The 20,662-nt window shown below is 40.7% G+C and overlaps 1 protein-coding gene across 3 annotated transcripts in view; it reads right to left on the reverse strand.

Moving 5' to 3' along the window:
- The window catches only part of LOC146475222 (uncharacterized), a 92,697-nt gene that overhangs the window by 64,094 nt on the left and 7,941 nt on the right, over window positions 1-20,662 (reverse strand). For 2 of the 3 annotated variants that reach the window (XM_085116095.1, XM_085116094.1), the window contains exons 6-23: window positions 20,279-20,463; window positions 19,080-19,122; window positions 17,427-17,499; window positions 16,775-16,871; window positions 14,810-14,863; window positions 13,728-14,011; window positions 11,991-12,044; window positions 11,330-11,375; window positions 10,553-10,771; window positions 9,734-9,880; window positions 9,017-9,048; window positions 8,638-8,868; window positions 7,279-8,127; window positions 6,230-6,494; window positions 3,808-3,898; window positions 2,556-2,750; window positions 1,289-1,343; window positions 571-802 (exon numbers count right to left, since the gene is read on the reverse strand). In XM_085116095.1, the coding sequence (XP_084972221.1) occupies window positions 571-802; window positions 1,289-1,343; window positions 2,556-2,750; window positions 3,808-3,898; window positions 6,230-6,494; window positions 7,279-8,127; window positions 8,638-8,868; window positions 9,017-9,048; window positions 9,734-9,880; window positions 10,553-10,771; window positions 11,330-11,375; window positions 11,991-12,044; window positions 13,728-14,011; window positions 14,810-14,863; window positions 16,775-16,871; window positions 17,427-17,499; window positions 19,080-19,122; window positions 20,279-20,463 (3,152 nt within the window). The remainder of the gene's footprint in view (window positions 1-570; window positions 803-1,288; window positions 1,344-2,555; window positions 2,751-3,807; window positions 3,899-6,229; window positions 6,495-7,278; window positions 8,128-8,637; window positions 8,869-9,016; window positions 9,049-9,733; window positions 9,881-10,552; window positions 10,772-11,329; window positions 11,376-11,990; window positions 12,045-13,727; window positions 14,012-14,809; window positions 14,864-16,774; window positions 16,872-17,426; window positions 17,500-19,079; window positions 19,123-20,278; window positions 20,464-20,662) is intronic. The other variant, XM_085116096.1, reaches the window with a different exon arrangement.

Genomic DNA, 20,662 nt, shown 5'->3' on the forward strand with positions numbered 1-20,662 from the left:
TTTTAGCTTCTTTACGCTTTTCAGGTAACTTGGGAGATTGTAACTGAAAGAATTAGCCACTGAAATGGTTGCGTTTTAGGGTTGTTGTCTTCATTCAACATTGACTGCAAACGTAGTTGTAGGTGGGGGGAGGGGAGGGGAGTAGAATAAAACGGGAGAAAGAAAAGGCAAGGGAGGGTCCCTCCGTGTTTCCTTCCCCTTCTTTCCCTCGACAATGCCACCAGCGCGGACTACTGGCATTGAAATAGACTTGCTAGATTTGAAAATGAAGACTTTTTCCTTGTTGCGATTATTAAATATGACAGGAAACGGAAACGCCCGAAAATAAAACACTGTCCGTCAACATACGAATTTGCGTCATAAACAAAATCAGTTCTCCCCTTTCTGTCATACATTTATAAACGTTACACCACCAACAAGTATCGCTAAAGGACACTTTAAGAAAATTTAACACGTACGTTTTTATTTTTTCTTTACTTCTTAGCGTCTTGATTCCTCATTGATGTTGCCAGGAGAAAACAATTTGACTATTCGCAAATGAACAGTTTGCTAGGGAAAAAACGGTCTCACCTTGAAGCGCAAAAGAGCCATTCAGCGAATTTCCCAGGGCGCCACCGGTCGTATTCAACGGAGTAGAAGCTTTGTTGAATGGAGACTGTGCCCGAGGCGGCGAGAAGCCAGACGGAGGCTTGGCGTTAGTGCCGCTCATTGCCATGGCAACCAATGGAGAGTAGTCGCCTTGGTGACCCTCGTCAGATGACTCAGACCAGTCTCCCTCGTCTGCGTGGCCATTCATGATTGGCTGAAAAAAAAAAAAAAAAGAAAAAGATAAGTGAAATTTCAGCGGCACGGAATTCGGAAATGACTATTTCCAATGCGTCCTTAACTTTTCACTGACAATCCAGGACAAATTCTTTAGCAACAAAGCTGGCGATAAAGCTGCAGAAAACAGTTCCTTAATAAATGTTTCTCAGTAAACGGCATTCCCTCCCACCAAAAAAACTTATTTGCAAACCTTGTGTCTAGACAAAAATAAAATTCCCCGACTTTTCTCTGACTTGAAGATAGAAATTAGAATTTCTCCAACTTAATAAGAAATACTCTGACTTTTCGCTGAACTTGAAAAGAAAATCTGTTTTTCCCTGATGTTGAGAACTCTCGTAGGTCCGACGACAAGACATTTCATCTGTGGTGATCATTCAATTTATTCTCGTAACCTGTGTGTTTGGCTAAGCAGTGATACTGTGGGGAGAACTTAGATGCTTGTCACTAATTGAACAGCACGTACCTGATCTCCACCACGTTTCTCTGTGTCTTTCATGTTGTGTCCGGCACCAGGATTCCTGGAAAAAGACGGAGAACAGTAAGTTGTAACTCACGGGGTGACTTCACCGCACTCTTTTCATTTCGTTCAATTACGAGCGCAATGAACGCGAATATTGGCGAGCGGTAAGCGGTAAAATATCTGCTTTCATCCAGAGGGCTTCTGGGCTTTTGAAAATAAACTGCGCGATGCGAAAGTTGTACACCTTTGTAGAAAAAAGTGTACACCTTTGTAGACCTTCCCGTAACTGGAACTGAACACATTATTGGTGATGAACAGAAGCTTCAACTAATCCTAAGGCATCATGGATGTGATAAAATGAAAAGCTTGCATGCACAGTGGAACCGGCCCGCGCCTTACACCCACCTCGTTAATTGGTCCTCGTTAATAAGATCACCTCGTTATTACGACCATTTTGTCTTTGCTCCGAACCAATTGAAAGTCCAGTCATTTCCTTTGTTTTACAACCCCGTTAATCCGACCACCCTGTTATTAAGATAACATTAGGGAGCTTAAGCAACGACGACGGCGACGGCAACGACAACGCCGCAAAACAACAGGTTAAATGAGCAAAAACAATCGCTCTGCACGTACGTGTTACATTTTGGTACATTTCTTTGTCGTCCTCTGCAAAACAACAACGTGCAATGACCACATTCAAGGTTTTGTGGAGAACGTGAACGCACGGCGGTGAATTTTCATTTTCTTTCTTAACTTGTACGCCACTCCTACCAATTTGGTTCCTGGATAGTTCGCCACTTTTGTAAAAGTTGAGCGAGTTGAAATAATCGTTGCCGTCGTCTCGCGGCCCGACCGAAGGTGGTCGTATTAACAGGTTTCAGGTAACAATTGACTGAGCCTGCGGTTTACGGCAAGGTTTTGCAAAGCAACATACATGATGTATTCTTACGGTATCATGTTCGTGTGACACTCGTACAGTTGAAATTTTTTTATTGGCAAGCCAGAATAAAATCCTTTCCGCCCAAACAAGACCTGTGCAGCAAATTCGAAGCTAGTTCTTTCCTGCCATGTACTCGAACGATGAAGAAGGTGCGTGATTTCACGTGTGTCTTGCATGACACAAATGCGTTACGTGACAGAATGAGAAAATGTTTGGCGAAGAAATATTGTTTGGTCCAAAAGGTATGCTACGTGACAAAAGACTCGGAAGTCAATTGCATGACTGAGGTGTATTGCGTTACTAGCATCAGTAGTGTCACGCCAGTCCTACCTGCCCTTTTCCCCGTGGTCACGGTCACTTCCCGAGCTGACTACACTGAGGCGTTTATCTGGGGACAGTAGAGCCACTTCCGGTGGCTGATTCAGCTCTGTGGTCCTCTGTCGCGCTGCTTCAAAAGTGGCGCTCAACTGGTCTCGTTCCTCGAGGATTTGTCGTGATTTTTGTTCTAGTTCCGCTCGGCGGTGCCTGCATAACAAGCAGGAAAAGGTTTTGCAACATTTAACGAAATTCAACTAACTCGGCCCCCACACTCGTTCCTAGGGTCTCTCGTCTCTTTCCTTTGATTGACCGCTCTTAATGACTGATACTTATGAACTCTCAACAAGTTTGGATACTCGTTCGAATCTCACTTAATCTTGTTTCTGGTTTCATTTTGGACAAGGATATCCTGCGCGTAGTCGTCCCTAACTTTGCAATCAACCTATAATCTAAGGCATGCTTGACATGAAAGAACAGCTAACATAAACTAGACTAAACTAAACTAAGCTAGGCTAAACTAACTCTAACTAATCAATATTAAACTAAGCTAATATAAACTAACAAAACTAAACTAAACTAAACTGAACTGAACTGAACTAAACTAAAAGTTCACCTAACCTAATCTAACATAATTTGAAACCAACTCTATTCTCGTAGCCACAACAAGTAACCAATTTCCTCGTGAATTCGCGTTAATTCTCGTTCTCCATTGAAATCATGCCAGAATTTTCACAAGAAGCCATTACTCCAATGGGAACGGAACATCCTAGTGACCGCCTCGCGATTGAAAAGCTCGGGAAACAAATTTATACTGTTGTGAAATTATTCTCTTGCGTCAATATTTAACGGTAAAATCTTAGCGCGCGCATGGCAAATGACAAGGCCGTGATAACTTAGCGCGCGCAAAAAAAATTCTTAGTGACGATACATAAAGGTTTCGTTACGTCCTTCACGAAGACCGAAGACCGTAGGCTCAGTATCTGTCGAATTTTTTTTTCTCATAAAGCGACAATGATCCCGGAAGTTACGGTAAAACGTACAAATAAAGTCGTCTATAGCGTTAAGGTGTATGAAGCAACTAAAAGCAACTGCAGAAAGGTTGAAGCACTCTCAGCATTTTTCCTATTTCTAGTTGGAGACCAAAACACTGAAAGGTTTTTTTTTTTTAATCCACATTTTCACTCTTTTTAAGGAAAACTTTAAGTGACGAATCGAATCATGTTACGCGACGACACAACGAGAGACTGCAACAAAAATGTTTTACCTGTTGTTAAGTTCGGCCAGTTTAGCACTGGCCTCTTGATCCAAGCGGCTCTTGTGAGCTTCCAGCTCCTTCAAGTGTTGTTGTTCCAATTCTGTGAACGATAAACATGAAAGTATCATTGGATAACGCAATTTCCAGAGTTTCGATTGGCCTAGCGGCAATGAAATATCAGCCATTACACCATGTCGAGAAACAGCGGCCATTAAATCGTCTTTTGGTCTTTCTTACAAAACGAAATCAGGCCGTCTGTCTGTTAAGCCGCGGTGTTATTGGCTATGAAGACTGTAAAAAGCTCAATGTCTGACGCCGTTTTAAGTTCTTTTCATTTTCAAACTTGAATACAAAATTCTCCCCCCCCCCCCCCCAACCTTCCCCCCGCTCATTTGAACGGCCATAATTAAGATATATCACTCAAAGCCCCACACCACCCCCTCCCCCCCCCCCCAGTTATACAATAACTACAATAACTTTGACTCGGCGAGAAAGGATTTAATGGCGAACACGATGCATCAATCCTTGCTTGTTTACATGAGGATTAAGCGACACCTTTTCGAATGTGACAGCGAAAATGGACACATTTATGTACTTTTCACCTAATTAGCTACGATTCTTTATGCGAAATTTGAGTCCAGGGCAATCAGACGCGTTGGGATAACTTTTGGACAATTCAACGTTACGCGTGAAAAGGTCTCAAGGTTTGGTTGTGTTTGGATTTCAATTCGACTCAACCTAATTACAAGTGAGTGCTAAAAGCACAAAAACGCCTAGCAAAACGACGAAGAGTGGTAAAATTTCACCCACATTTTCAAAGTTAGAACCAACTTGCATAGTATAATAAACAGCACCACAAGAAAGAACTGCTCCGCAGCTCTCATTTGAATGGTCACACTTTAGGATTTCATTCACAGACTAAAATGTTAAAACCTCTCCTATGTACAACATAATAATCAGTAATATATAAAAGCACTAATGAAAAGCTTTCATTTAAATGACTTCACTTTGCGATTTCATTAACTGACTCGAAATTTTAAACCACCTTTTACAGCACAATAGAATTAACCTTGAAAAAAAAGTACTGCTCGGCAGATACAGCTCTCGATTAACTGGCCACACGGTAGGCTCACATCCACAGCACTGATCACAAATACATACGATTTCACTGAAGGAGTAGAATTTTCAAGGCAAAATTTTTCTCTTACCTTAGTTTACGACGTCTCGAAAAATCCAACGAAAGGAGAACATTTTGTAAAAACAGTTTTGGGTAAGATTTGTGTTGTACCGGCTGACCATAAAATTACCACATGACAACTCGTTAGATCGATACTACAGCATCAAAATAGAGGCACAAGACAAATCCCATTGCTTCGCGGAAAGCTTGACGAATTTCCCAAAGCTTGAGAGAAATACTTTCCTAAAAGCCTAGCTTACGTTGATTTAAGTTTACAGGACTTTAAACGTTATTTCTTGGGCTCTATGAGGTTTCTTTATCGTTTCTAAAAGCGTAAACGTAAAATTTGTTCATCCGTGAAATTCGTAAACAGAGTCATAGAAATGCAAATATGTTTGGAAGGAGCGTCGTTAAAGAGACAAAGCCGGCCAAGGCGTCATGGCGTGTGCAAACAATACAAAGACACCGATTATAGCTTGCGGTTATTGTAATTTTGAGAAGAGAGTTTGATTGAAGACGGTCGGATGTCTTGAAGAAAGGAAGGTACCGCACGAAATTCGACCGTTTGAGAACAAGGCTATGAGTTGATTCTAAAAAGAGATACTCAGTATTTGCAACATGGTACATTTTTACGTGTTTGGCAAACTCGGTAGTTAAGAACGGCACTGCGAGCCAGATATCGTCAAGCGCTTCGTCTAGTGCTTGAGCCAAGCCTAATTTATGATTTTCTGGACGAAACAGTGTTATCATACATAATTGGAAACAATCGATTCGTGATGTTCTATCGGTTGGTCGGCCATTTAGTTAGCGAGTCAGTCAGTCAGTTAGCAAGCCAGTCAGTCAAGCAAACAGTCAGCCAGCCGGGCAGTCACTTAGTCAGTCATACAGTCAGTCAGTCAGTCAGTCAGACAGTTAGCCAGTCAGTCACTCAGCTAACCAGACGGGCAGTCAGTCCGAAAGTCAGTCAGTGCTTTTTCTTTGCCTCGTGCGATCTTCCTTACTAGTGCTAGCACTCAGTGGGAAATTCATGAGTTCACTTAAGCACTTTAACATAAACTACGGTTACTTCTCTGATCCATCATTTAAGCGACAGTTAGTTTGTTAGTCAGCCAGTCAGTGAGTCAGTGAGTCAGTCAGTTATTCAGCCAATCTGTCAGCCAGTTCGCCGATTTGTTTGACAGCCTTCCAATCAATGTCATCTAGTCGCACCCATCAACTAGTTGGTCCATCAATCCAGGCATTCATTACTCTCACCTTTCTTGGTGTTCACAGCCTGTTCTTCGGCCTCCAGTCTCTGTAGTTTCCTCTCCGCCTCCTTCACCTCCTCTCCCTGCCGCCGGTGCCGCAGCGCTCCCTCAATCCGAGTCAAGCCTTCTTCCTGCTGAATCTGCTTCAGCTTTAAGGCTGCAGCCTCAGCCTTCTGCTCCTCGTCCTTCCTCTTTTTAACAGCGTCTTCCAAAGCTGCTTTCTCCTTCTCTACATTCATCTCGTACATTCTCTTCCACTCGTCCAGTTCGGCCTGACCATGACATGATAAAAAGGTAAAATCGCACAACTGCCCACGTGTCCGGAAAATGTAGACACGTGCACATAGGTTTATTACTAACTCTCCCCTCCCCCCCCCCCATGCCACCCTCCCCACCTCCACCTCTCACGCCCACATACAAACTCGGGGGCAGATGTGAATCAATCGCAAGTTCCCTAACAGACCTGAGTAAGTTATCCAAAGAGCGGACAACTTTATCAAGTGGAAATATCTCGATCCATCACAAGTGTAAAAAATCCGCATGCCGATTAACTAATACAAAACAAACGCGAGAGCACTAGAAAATCGGAAAGTAGAGACCGGTTAGAAATAGCTACAGTGTTTTTTGCAACCGGGCCTTGCCTACAAACAGTGGACTCTAAGATTGGAAGTCAGACGGTGAAGTCGAGGGAGACAAGTTCAGTTTTATCCTCCAAAAAAAAAAGCCTTAACTTACTGTAAAAGGTCAAACCTGATCCCCTCTGTTTGTGCTATGTTTTGTATCCCAAGACGGGCAATACGAGTTAGCATAGTGAGGAATTGTAATGGCCGCTAATAGGTCAGATCTTCGTAGGAAAGAAGAAAAATATCCTCGGATATCTTGGAGTTAATATTTTAGGAAGTTTTTTGGACAAGTCGAGGGAAAAAGAAACGGTGAGAGTGGAAACGACCCTTGGAGAACTTCCGTCGGAAATCTGCGGGTAAAACTGGCACATTATAAAAAAGAAATTTTAGCTTTGGATGAGATATAATTATGACCAAACATACGAACATTTACCTGCTCCTGGGAAAGCTCAAAGTCTCCTGTGGGCGCTGCAGAGTATGACTGCTCCTTCTGCTGAGATGTCACCACCTCTTGAACCGGGCTTCTCTCCGGCTCTGCTCGCCTCTGCGTCCTTTCCTCGAGTTCTCGTTCGCGCTGAGCCATCTCCTCCTCAAAGCGTCGCTCCTTCTCTAACAGCTCCTCCTGTTTCCGTCGATAAGCCTCCAGCAGTTGCTCCGCTTCCTCGTCCGCCGTGCGCTGCTTCTGAAGACGCTCTTCTTCCTCCCTAGACCGCTGTTCCTCCATGGCGATCCGTTCTCGCTCCAATCTTTCTTCATATTCTCGCTTCTGCCGCTCCATCTCTTCTTCCTTCATTCTCATCTGCCTCTCAAGCTCTTGCTCCTTTTCCCGCTCCAAGGTTCGCATCTCTTCCTCCTGGATTTCTCTTAGCCTTTGCAGCTCTTCTTCTCGTTTTCTACGCTCCTCGTCCTGTTTCCGCTCAAGATGAAGTCGCTCCTCTTCCCTCTGTCGCAGCTGGCGCTCTAGTTCTTCCTCTTTCTCTCGTTCTTCCCTTTCCTTCTCAAGTCTTCTCCGTTCTTCTTCCTCTTGCCATTTTCTTTCTTCTTCTTGCCTTTCCCTCTCACGTCTCTCTTCTTCTCGTCTCCGTCTTTCCTCGTCCTCTTCCTGCCTTCGTCTTCTTTCATTCTCTTCTTCTTCCTCTCTTTGTCTCCTTTCTTCTTCTTCTCGCTCTTTCCTCTCCATCTCCATTTCCAATTCCAATTCTGCTTGCAGTTGTCTGGCCATAGCCTCTTCCTTTTCTTTCTGTTCCTTTTCCCATTGCAGCATTCGTTGTTTTTCTTTTTCCTATTTTATGAGAACAAGAAATCAATCTTTAGCCAAGCCTCCCTCGCAGACGCTCTTTTACCTCGTCACGCAATCTTTGGTTGGGGGGATGGTGTGACGAGCCAAAACAGCGTCTGCGAGGCAGGCTACCTCTAGCCATGACTTCAAACAATACCCAAATTTACCAGTAAGGGGCTGATTACATGATACAGGCTGGCTGGGGTTGCCGAGATTTCGGCACGACGACAGTTAAAAAAACGCTATAACGGGACCCCAGCAACATCTTCAGAATAACACCGCTCGAAGGTATAATTATTGCCAGATAGTTTATAGATAGCACAACATTTTAAATGGCTATGATCCGTTTAGGATTCATTCATACAGAGATTCTTAAAGTAAAATAATTAGCACGAAAACAATAGACTCTAAGCAGTCGTACTTTTTCCTTAGATCACGCGTATTACAGAACTGCTCGCAGTCAACACGAACAAAGGGTATTTTTCCTTTGCAAGAAAAGGTTTCAACAATTACCTTCTCTAATTCCTCGTCCTTCTGCGCCTTTTTCAATGCCCTCTCTTTCTCCCATTCGCTCTCTGTTTCCGTCATGTCAGAGTCACTTTCATTCGCGCCAGTCTTTCTCGGCGAGGGAGCGGAAGGCTTGGTAGCTTTAGCGCCTCCTGCCGTGCTACTGGGCAGCGGACTTCTCGTACCAAACAAGCTGCTGCCTCTCGTACTGTCCGGTCCATCAGATGGCAAAATATCCTGGAAAAATTGTCCAGATACATAAGATACTGTAATTATTTCTTCAGTGACAATATACAGCTGCATATTTATACTACACTCTTTGTTACGCTCGTTCATGCATTTATTCGTTCGTTAAAAAAAAAAAAATAGAAAAACAATCTCTTACCGCATCTGAGCTATCCCAAGCGGATTCCTCGTCTGGGCAAAGAGAAAAAAAAAACAAGCAATTATTAGAATTAGAATACCGTCGATCAGCTGGAGAAGCTCAATCTACAAACACAACACGAGTACGTATGAAAAGTATAGTTCCTGGGCAGTCCATAGTTTAAAAAATACAATTTACAGAAGTATTCTGTAAGCCTGAATCAAGAAGAATTCTCAAGCCATCTGTAATGGTTCTCAAATAAATTATCTTATCAACTTTCAAGCACTTCTTGTTATTGAATGGAAGTTCAAAACTTGCATTCAATTTATTTTAAAACTTGGTTTCTCAGACTGAGTTCGATTTTCGTTGGCCTTTGACGAGCTGAAGTCGAGGAAAATTTTTTACTACTTGACGCTACAGCGTAATACGATGAAAATTAGTCCCGGTGGACTTGTCTCAGTATAATTATTGAGGAAAAGTACAGGAGACTAGCCGATAACTTAAGTTTAAATCAATTCCAGTTGGAACGGGTTACGCTTAACGATCAACAAATCCAGATGAAAATGATTTTATTTTTTCTTCCAAATAGAACGTGAAAACCCAACTAATTTAAACTCTTACGGTTATCCATGTTCATGTTCCGTAACAAAAACTTCGCACTTGGCCTCGCTTTCATAAGGAGGCTCAAAGCAACTTGGAAATGCCAGTTTGAAAAAGCTGTATTTTTACTACGTGTACCTTCACTGTGACTCTCGTCAGCATCCTTTTTAGCGGCTTTCTGCTGCGTGCCTTTCTTCGTAGGTTCTTTATCCGACATTCCACTGATATCGGGATCAGAGACAGAACTCACTGAGCTTCCGAGATTGATATCCAACTTGGGAGGAACTGAAAATAAAAGACGCACACATTTAAGTCTACACATGTAAAAAGTCGACTTGTTATCCGCCGAAAGAGTAGGGAGCGTTAACAACGACGACGCAATCTCGTACCCAGAGTCCTCAGGCTCTTTGGCCAGCGGTTGGTTCGAAAATTCGTAAAAAATTCCTGGCGACCAACCGCTGACCAAAGAGCCTGAGGACTCTGGGTAGGAATTAACGACGATTCGGCAACGGCAACGAGAACGTCAAAAAGGCAATTGGCTTTATAACCAAAACAACAACTCTGAACGTGCATTTCTTTTTCTGTTACAGTGAAACCTCTCCTAACGGACACCTCTTTAATACGGACATCTCTCTATAACGGACAGTTCACTTAGTCCCTGAGAGACCGAAATCCATATAAAACCTACTTGTCTAAAACGGACACCTCTTTAATACGGACATCTCTCTATTACGGACAGTTCACTTGGTCCCTAAGAGACCGAAATCCATAAAAGCCTACCTCTCTAAAACGGACACCTCTATAATGCAGACACTTATTCCTGTCCCCTTGGCGTCCGTAATAAAGAGGTTCAACTGACACTTAAAAAGTACAGTCTGTACATTTCTTTGCCGTCACTGACCGACCAGGAAAGCAATACTTAAACAACAACACAAGAAGAGGATCCTTTTTTCTCACCTATATCTTTCTTCTCTGTTGGTTTTTCATCCTCGTCTTTTCCTTGCGGTTTTTGCGTGGATGTCAGTGGTTGCGGCGTGGGGGTGGGCGTGAATCCAGAGCTAGGCCTGGTCAGCGGTTCATCGTCCTCGTCATCAAGTGGAGGCTCACTGAAGGACAGTTCTTCGTCATCATTCCCCTCTCCACCACTCGACGCGAAACTGAGGTCAAGACTGCCGTCTGTGGATAAGAAAATAAATGCGCAAATTTTGTCAGCCATTGGCCTGTTGCTTTGTTCACGTAGTTGTTTGTTTTTAATTCTTGGAAAGGGCCATTCCTTCGTTCGTTCAGTCGTTAATCTTCACTATTCAACACATTGTAACACTGCACACGTGGTGCACTGAATATTCGTCGTCCGTAGTCAACAGATATCCTTTTATGTGTCGGGGAGAAAAATGGCAAAATAAAGATCGTCCCCAGCTTTTCTACAATATAACTGTGCTTTGCTATCAGTGAATTGAGAAGTAAAACAATGGTCCTGCTCAATCACAAGCAGCAGCCATCAGGCAGTATCCATCCAGCAGCCATATTTGATAGTGGTCACGTGACAAAATACTCCACCACTCGTGGAGTATTTTGCAGCGTGTCCCAAGGGTCTTCGCCGCCGTCCGCCATTTTGAATATCGCGAAAGTTGTGGCTTGCTGAGCTCATTCCTCCAATTATTCCTGGTTCTTTCGAGGGTTCATTAATAAGCTATTCATAAGATTCAATTATTCAAATTAATAACGTTTTCATACCATGTTGTGTCGCTGGTGCCTTCAAGCCTGTATCTGGTTTTGACAACTGAAAAAGAAGACCTCATTGTCATCCATATACTTCATTGAGTTCGCAAGAGGGTGAAAATGTGTTCACCAACAGAAACTAAGATTAATTTCAAGCTTTCAGAGTTCCTGTACCTCTCTCCCCTCCCTTCCTTTGTTCCAAAACTTTAACAGACCCTGGTTAACGTTTTAAGGTACTACATGTATATAAAGGATTTTTATTTTGTCTTGGAAACCAAAAGATAAATTAGTATCAATGGAAATCGAAACATAATGATCTACTTTAGTTCAAACAGCCTTTTTTTTTTTTCCAAATTAAAGCTTACTTTTCTCTGAAAAATGCGCGGTTACCCCAAATTTTCATTTTGGATTCCAATATACATGTAACCCTTGCTAAGATCTACCTTTCTCGCATTATCACAAAACGCGCAAAAACAACTTTGTATTACTAGGAACCGTCCAAGTCGAGTTTCTCGAACAATCTCGAGACGCGCAAAACGTATGCGCAGTAACAAATGGACGCACCGTCTTTAATTAGAAACTTCTTTGTGAATGGAAAAAATGTTTCAGTTAACTTATGGAGTCGGGGTTCCGGCTGTCGTATTTTTCTTACACCAATTTTGTTTAATATGCTAACCTTCGTATTTCCTCCACTTAAAGCAGCCAGAACATCTGTATCAGATATGGCACCCTAGGAAGTAAGTTTGTAAGTACACATTTAGCTCCACGGTAAAGTTTAGACACAAAATCACCAATTTCCTTTCCGGCAAGAGCCATGTCATACGACTGCACCTTTCAATAACATGCAGACTCTGAAATTCAAGATTCAACCAACTGTTACGCTTTTCACTGCCGTCAATCACCGCAGCGGACCTCTAAGAAAATAAAAACGTTTGGTTTAGCGGGGTGAAAATGTTATGTTGCGCTGTGATTGGCGGATTTCCATCCACTTTGTCGGTTTCTGTATTTTTTCGGTCAGCCGGTTGTCACTGTAATTATGATTGACAGCAGTAAAACACCGGCGTAAATCGTCAGTTGCGGTTGAAGTTTGGAGTCCGTATGTTGTTGGAAGGCGCAGTAAGTGCTTCTATCTTGGAATCTTTTAATTTGATGTGTAAACATTTGGTATAAGTACGTAAAAAAAACTTTTTGCTTAACGGCTAAATGAAAACTATAAGCTGTGCGTTTGTGGCTATGATGTCGTACAAAGTGGTTCTCATCTTTTAGTCTGTTGACAAAATGCTTAACTGTGACTCTTCTTTGTAAAACACAATGCTTAACTGTGACTCTTCTTTGTAAAACACCTACTTAGGCTCAGCACTTTCGAGTGGTATTCTTTATTGTGTTGTACAAGGCTGGTCTCTGTAGAAATCCTGTACTGCGATCATTCAAGAGTCATCGAGCAGTACTTTCCTGTGGTGCTGTTTATTATGCTGTGCAAGGTGGCTATAACTTTGAGTTTGTGGATGAAATCCTAAAGTGTGACCCTTCAAATGAAAGCTACTGAGCAATACTTTCCTGTGGTGCTGTTTATTATGCTGTGCAAGGTGGTTCTAACTTTTGAGTCTGTGTATGAAATCCTAAAGTGTGACCCTTCAAATGAAAGCTACTGAGCAGTACTTTCCTGTGGTGCTGTTTATTATGCTGTACAAGTTGGTTCCAACTTTTCAGTCTGTCGATGAAATCCTTAAGTGTGACCATTCAATGAAAGCTACTGAGCAGTACGTTCCTGTGGTACTATTTATTATGGTGTACGAGTTGGTTCTAACTTTTAAGTCTGTGGATGAAATCCTAAAGTGTGACCATTCAAATGAAAGCTACTGAGCAGTACTTTCCTGTGGTACTGTTTATTATGCTGTACAAGGTGGTTCAAATTCTTGAGTCTGTGGATGAAATCCTAAAGTGTGACCATTCAAATGAAAGCTACTGAGCAGTACTTTCCTGTGGTGCTGTTTATTATGCTCTACAAGGCGGTTCTAACTTTTGAGTCTGTGGATGAAATCCTAAAGTGTGGCCATTCAAATAATAGCTACTGAGCAGTACTATATTAACTATATATTGTCAGTTTAAGAAGCCCGCCTAGAATGGCTCTGCTAACTGCCGGCTATAAAGGCCTTTTTTTTCAGTTTGTAAAAATAAAGTTAATGTTGTTGTTGTTGTTGTTAGTACTTTCCTGTGGTACCATTTGTTATGCTGTACAAGGTGGTTTTACCTTTTGAGTCTGAGTGTAACCATTCAAATGAAAGTTTCACTGTACTGAATGGCAATGTAACAATGTGAGTTCAGCCGAATAGAGAGGCTGAATCAGAGAAGACCAGAGTTCAAACTGAATTGTCCTTATTTCAAAACAACGAAAGGGTAAAATATAACGAACCTCTGAATCTTCATCCTTGGTCATCTCCCACGGCCTTGACTGAGGTTTACTCTCCTCTGTTCTGGTTTGTGCCGGTTCCTTGACAATTTGCCCTACCCCACCAGGAGTGGGTAGTTTCCGTTTGGTGGGTGTACTGTGCTGAGAGTTGGTGGGACTGTTCTTTGGACTTGCTCCACCTGTTATTGGCTTTTTGGCTGGAGAGGGGGACTGGGTCTCACCTGAGCGGATGGGAATACGTGATTGGCTGCTGGTCTCAGGAACCGCTGCAGCTGTTGGCTTGTGCTCTGTAAAACAGCGGTTTTAACAATAATACCGTCAACTTTCAGAACTTGAAGTACACGTAAAAATTGAGCGCAAATGATACCCTTCTAGCAGAAATTTCTTTCTTGGAAGTCTTTTAGCATGTACAAAGTCGTTCGCGTCTGTAGTATTTCGCGTAGTCGGCTTGTTTACATGTACTTCCCCGAGAGAAGTATTATAAAACAAGCCGACTACGCCAAATACTACAGACGCGAAGAACTTCGTACATACTAAAAGACTTGCCAGAAAGAAACCTCTGCTAGCAGGGTAAGCAAGTGACAATTTGGCCTTGGAATTTGGTATGCATACAGACTGATTCTTGTGACATAAAAGTAGTCCCACATTTAAGTTGTGATTAATAGGGACTCGAATTCGTCCAACAAGGTTATGACTTCAGCCAAAAATTGAACCAACCATTAAGCGATGCTTGAAATGATTTCCTTTGTTTTTGAAATAAAGCTTATAAACAAAAGTTCTAACATGATAGCAAGTCTGAAGGCCAAAGTGGAGCACTTTTTGGAGAAATTTGGATTCTAAATACCAAATCATTACGACGGACATTTGCATTCGATATTTGTGCCTCACAAATCGCAATGCAAACACCCTTTACTGCAAACACTTGATACACTGTAAGCTGCCCCTTCCCCACCCCTGAATATAAACCATGCCCATGGACTGTAAGGATTAACTGTTTCATGTTCTTTTAGGCTCTTTCACATTTTGTAAGACATTAGATATGAGAATTCGATCTTTGATATTAGGGGTTAAAGGGTTAACTGTACCTTGAATGGGCTCTGACTTTGGAGCTGATGTCTTGATAGGAATTCGACTTGAAGCTATAGAAAAAAATAAAATTTTAAATCTAACGTTAAAAATGTTGTCAATATTTTTAAAATAATCTAATTATTTACCTTCTTGTGGACTAGCACACTCAGATACATGTTGACTTACATGAACACTCTGGTCATAGCGGCCCACCCAGTGGGAAGATTATGCAGTAATGGAGCATATTCGGGAACTGCTCAAAAGAAGTTTGTTTGAAAATGACCCACCTTGTCTGGGGTAGAGGGGTTATCAAAGACACCACCTATCTCATGAACATTACCAATAAAATTTTATTGGCTTTAAAATTTGAGTTGACACAGAAATATTCAGCTAGCAAGAGCCAGCATTGCTCTAGATAAACTGGAAAAGTAACGTTTGAATCTCACTGTCAATTTTTACTGCTGGATAGAGTGGTGGCTATGCAATAAAGACACCATCTTTTGAGGTCGAGGAAGGGGGTGCAGGCAGAGACCACCATCTGTTTTGGGGTTTGGTGGGTCCTGTTCGAGTATAGTACATGTAGTTTTGGCCACTTCCCTAAGAGTCACGAACGATTGATTTATATAGGATCATATCAAAATTGTGAGGGTTCTAATAGCATATGCATTAATCACAAATTCAACTATCAATAACTAATGTATCTGTATCACAACAATGGTTTTCTCAACAACTGGGCCCAGTTGTTCGAAACCCGATTAATGCTAATCCCCGATTAAAAGTTAACCGAGGGTTTCAGCTCGCTCATTAAACACGCTTTTGAAACTTATTTTAAGCTTATGGTAAAGGAAAGTCTAAGTCAAAACTGAGGGACAAAAATCTTTTGGAAAAATCACTGTCGATTAGTTATTAAACTCGAGTTATAGTTCACGTTGACCCAGGGTTAGCTAAACCGGGCTTTGAACAACTGGGCCCAGAAGGCTTCGCCTTGGTCATAACTGAGCTTAATAGTGGATTCCAGATCACTTTTTTGTGGTTTTAGCCTAGATTCACTGAAGTTTTTCCATCTGGCCTAATGTATTCCTTCAGGAAAGTTGCTCCAATGTTTTATCCGCTGCCTTGCACTTCATTAATTTTGCAATATAAAGCTATAATTATCAGGCAAGAACTTAGTTTTTATCACAAAACGAAGCCCAAGGCAGCAGATAAAACATAAATGGAGCAACTTTCCTGAAGGAATTCAAGGCAAGATGCAAAACTCGATGAATCTGACCTAAAACAACAAAAAGTGATCTGGAATTCGACAAAGGCCAGTTATGCACTCGGAGCCCTTCAATTTATTGATACATTCAATAGTTGTTAATCATCTACATGTACGGTAGTTGCTTAACTCCTTGATTGAAATAAATATGCCCAAGCCTGCTGCCCAACAGGGGCCCGGTAGCCTGTTGTGCCCAAGAAATGCTCTGGGCACCTAAATTTTTTGCAGCAGCACCTAACACTTCACATGTTGGGCTCCTAACTTTTTGGCTTTTGGCCGTGTGTCCTTGAAATTTTTCTTCTAAAGGCAACAGCCTTGATGCCCCTTATTCCCTTCTCATCAGTGTTGCTTATTGTTGTGAAATGAGGCAAAATTAATACAGCTTGCCGCTGTGTTTTTCTGAAAGTATATGTAACTTGTTCCCAGGGCAATAGCTGCATTGAAAGGGGTGGCAGGTAGTAACGCTCTGTGTACTATACAGTCAACTATTTTACATTCCAAGAGATAACATAACTTACAATATTAATTTATTTTAACATAGAGCTGTAAGACTTGCTAGATTCGGCTTCCCAGCCAGACATGCCCACTGGCCACCAATACAAGATTCTAAATTTATTTATATATCCCCTATACCCTTACAGTGTACCTCCCCAACCCCCTACCCCCTCCTCCCCCCCAAAAAAACATTAATTGACTTATAAGTCAAACAGAACATGTCACTCACATTTAGCACTTTGACTTGAAACATCTGAACCTGTCCGAGTGACTTGTTTTGATGATTTGTTGAGAGCTGCTAGCAAACTTGGTTTGCCGGCTGTTGGCTGAAAACCATAAAACACAGAAATGAGCAGAACTGTCACGCCTGTGCAAATTGTCTTATTGTTATGCCTGTGTCACTCATTACATCATTCTCATTCGTTCAACAGGCTTAAAATATACTATTACATTTTATTTCATTGCGCATAAATATGCCATACATTGACATTCAAATTCTAGCACTATTTACTAGGATGTTTGTCCCATGAACCTAGTTTAATGGCCTTAGCTCCCACGAGTCTCTCGAGTCCTGTAGCACAGTGGTACAGCATCAGAACTAGTAATCGGACTCCGGATAGGAGCACTCTGGTTTCCTTTTTCAGAGTATGCCTGTGTCACTAACTGAATAAAACATCATTCTCATGTCTTATTTTTCTTCCGAAAGTCCTCAAACCCCCCTAGAGGCTTGCCCTTTCAGCACTTGCGATACTTCCGTCACCTATTCGGAATTTCTGGCTACTGCCCTAGTACACCTGTGTCACTGACTAAAAAAACATTTCCTATTTCAAGGAATTGTATTATTTGTGTAGAAGATAGATTTCAATTAAGTATGTACAAACCTTTGCCTTTGATCCGAACATGTTGTCATCCTCGTCACCAGAAGAATCCCATGAGTCTCCTCCAGCAGAATGACTAAAAACAAAAAAATATTGTAAATAGAAAATAAATAAAAAGGTTGCAACAGGAAGTTATGATCACACACAGCATCAAAAAATGAAAAAATATTACATCACATTTCCTTTCATTGGGCATTAATATGCCACACGTTTGACATTCAAATCCTAGCAGTATTCAGGATGTTTGTCCCAAGAACCTAGTTTAATGGCCTTAGCTCCCACGAGTCTCCTGTAGCTCAGTGGTAGAGCATCCGAACTAGTAATCAGAAGGTCTTAGGTTTGACTCCTGAAAGGAGCACTTTGAATTTCTTTTTCCGAATTTGCCTGTGTCATTGCTGAATATTACATCATTCTTACCGAAATTTAGTCACAGAGTCCATATAATTTTTTTATTCTAAGAACAAGCTTTTCAACTAGAGCCAAAGACCAGAAAAATTCCAGTCTTTACACATTTAGAAGAAAGAAAAGAAAATTGAAAATTAAAATTAATCCAAAGAAGGAAATAAAGCTAAGTAATTATATAAGCCGCTTGACTTTCAGTAGAAAAATTAATAAAAACAAAAACCAAAAACAAAAGCAAATTATATATACTAAATTGCCTTAGGGCCATATTAAATACAGTATTTTGTAACCTGTATTTATTAATTTACCAATATTGGAAGTCGGGTGTTATTGAAATATTTAACTCGGGGCTAAATGTGAGAGGTTTGTTCTTTTTTTACATTTAAATAACACAAAATCTTCCCATGATTTTCACAGAATCTGTGAAAACACCACACTGCATTATTTTAACAATATAGCACTATATTCAAAAACCTCATTCTGTGACCTCTACATGTAGTATGAACTGAAAGTTCTCCAGCTGCAGTTCACTAAGAACTTAAAAACAAAATTTGGTTACAGAATAAATTTATTGCTTTGAACTGTGTTTTCAATTGTTGTTTAAATATTTCTTCATCTGAACTTTTTTGGTCTTGAAATACAGAATTTTTTTGTTGCTAAGCTTACAAGATCCATGCAAATACACAGTGCAACGTTATAATTCTGTGAATTTTAACATATCAAATAACTGAAGACGCTTAGCAAATGTATGAATAGCAAGCTGTGAAGATGTTTATGGTAAAATAGCACAATTTTCATGAAAGTCAGGCAGAGAAATGCAAGAACTTACTCTGAAATTTGCTGAAGTTATTGTGTCAGCTTTGCTGTTGATGTACGCTGTATTTGATAATTTAACTTTACTCAAAAAGTGTAAACCGAGAAAAACACCTGCCTTGTTGTAAACACACTTAATTATTAATTAATCGTGAGCTAGGCTGGCATGAATTAACTTTGCCAGCCCAAAATTAATATTGATATCACAAACTACATGTACATACGGTATGAAGCTTCAAATGGTTGATTATTAATTAAAGAATCTAGTCACTGGTATTTTAAAACTGTTACAAGTAGCTAAATGTAGAGGTCTTCAAATCCCTTTATCTTAATTGAAATTCATTGATGCAGACACATGTATATAATTAACCTCGTTCAAAGGCGGCATTTCTTTTCAGCCAATCAAAAGGTGCATAATAAAAATTATAGTCTTTCACTTACTGGCTGGCAGAATCATCTTCTTTGGCTGATGCACTGTTGTAACCTGCCAATCACAAGAAAGTAAACACCCACTAAAGTGTCACCAAAAAATGCTAGTACATTTAAATCACCTGTCTTTTTACAATTTAAGGACAGTGCCTACTAATAAAAAGAGGTATTTTTGTTTAAATGACTATGCAGGGAAAGCAGATCTTAGCAAAGCTATTGAAATAAAAAAAAAAAGAGAATTGGGGGTAACCACGCATTCTTTTAGAGATAATTTAGCAACATTTATTATTAAAAACAGTAAAATACAAAGCAATGTATGGCATTGGTTCTTTCCAAATTGAAGTTTTGTCATCTCTGAAAAATGTATGGTCACCCCAAATTTTCTTTTTTGATACCAAGAGCACTTGCTAGTTCTGCTTTGTCCGCATAGTTTTAAGCCACGCGAAAATATCCCTGTATTAGTATTGGCACCACCCATAGGAAACCCAAGTATCTTGAGATGCACAGAACATATGCCTAGTAACAAAAGTAGGTACCATCCTTAATGCCCTTTAAATTGGGCAAAGTTTTAAATCTTGAGCCAATGTTGTCAGCAGTTTTTCCTATGGCAAAGCAAAATGAATGTGACCACAAGGGTGGCCCTGTTGGGTTTGCAGGGCTGTTGTTGCGTACTGCAGTGTACATGTACATTACAGTACAGATGAGCTTGGCATTCAGCTGATCTTTGCTCTGTCCGAATTATTGTGATGAGTTTAAAATTAATTAGCTAGGTACCATAATTTAACAATTTCTATAATTTTTATTTAGTGTACTTCTATTTACAGTACATATCCTGATCAACAACCCTTTACAATATATAAGAGATAACGGTGCTTATTCAAGGATTACATGTATAGTATATACTTTTGCATTAAATTATGGTTTACTTGTATTTGGGGCTACAATATAATTACACAACTAGCTCTATATACCTTTAATTGCAGCTGTAATTCCACATTTTCTTATGCAAATTGTATTCACTCAATTTGATTCTTATTTAATATAATCTTATAACAGGATCACCTGTTTTTGGTGTTTAAGGATTACTTATAATAATATTTACATGTACTTTAACAGCTGCTGTAAGAGACTGACAATAATGCATCAACAAAATTAATAAAGTGACCTTTACTGTTTGTTTGTTTGTTTGTTAGTGTATTAGTTTTCCATACCTCCCTCATCTGCCACAGGGCTTCCAAATGAGAAATCTACTTCATTGGCTGCTGTAGTTGCAGATCCCACCAATCTAGGAAACTCTCTCCTCTGGCTTGGCGTTGACTGATTTGATCTTACACTCCTGGCTTGGTTCTTTGCTTGTTCTTGTTGCTCTTCATACTCTTCAATAATGTTTGAAACACTGGAAAATAATTATTTGAAAGAGTGTTGCAGCAGTAAAAATAAAGATTACCCACGAGTGCAGTGCTGCGAAAGATTACCCATTAGTGCAGTGCTGCGAGCACTTATCACTTCCCACCAATGTGGCCCAGGTTCAATTCCCAGACTCAGTGTCATAACATGTGGGTTGAGTTTGTTGTTGGTTCTCATCCTTGTTCCAA

This window comes from Pavona decussata, unplaced genomic scaffold, assembly GCF_977016875.1.
Source record: "Pavona decussata unplaced genomic scaffold, jaPavDecu1.1 SCAFFOLD_85, whole genome shotgun sequence".
Lineage (NCBI taxonomy): Eukaryota > Metazoa > Cnidaria > Anthozoa > Scleractinia > Agariciidae > Pavona > Pavona decussata.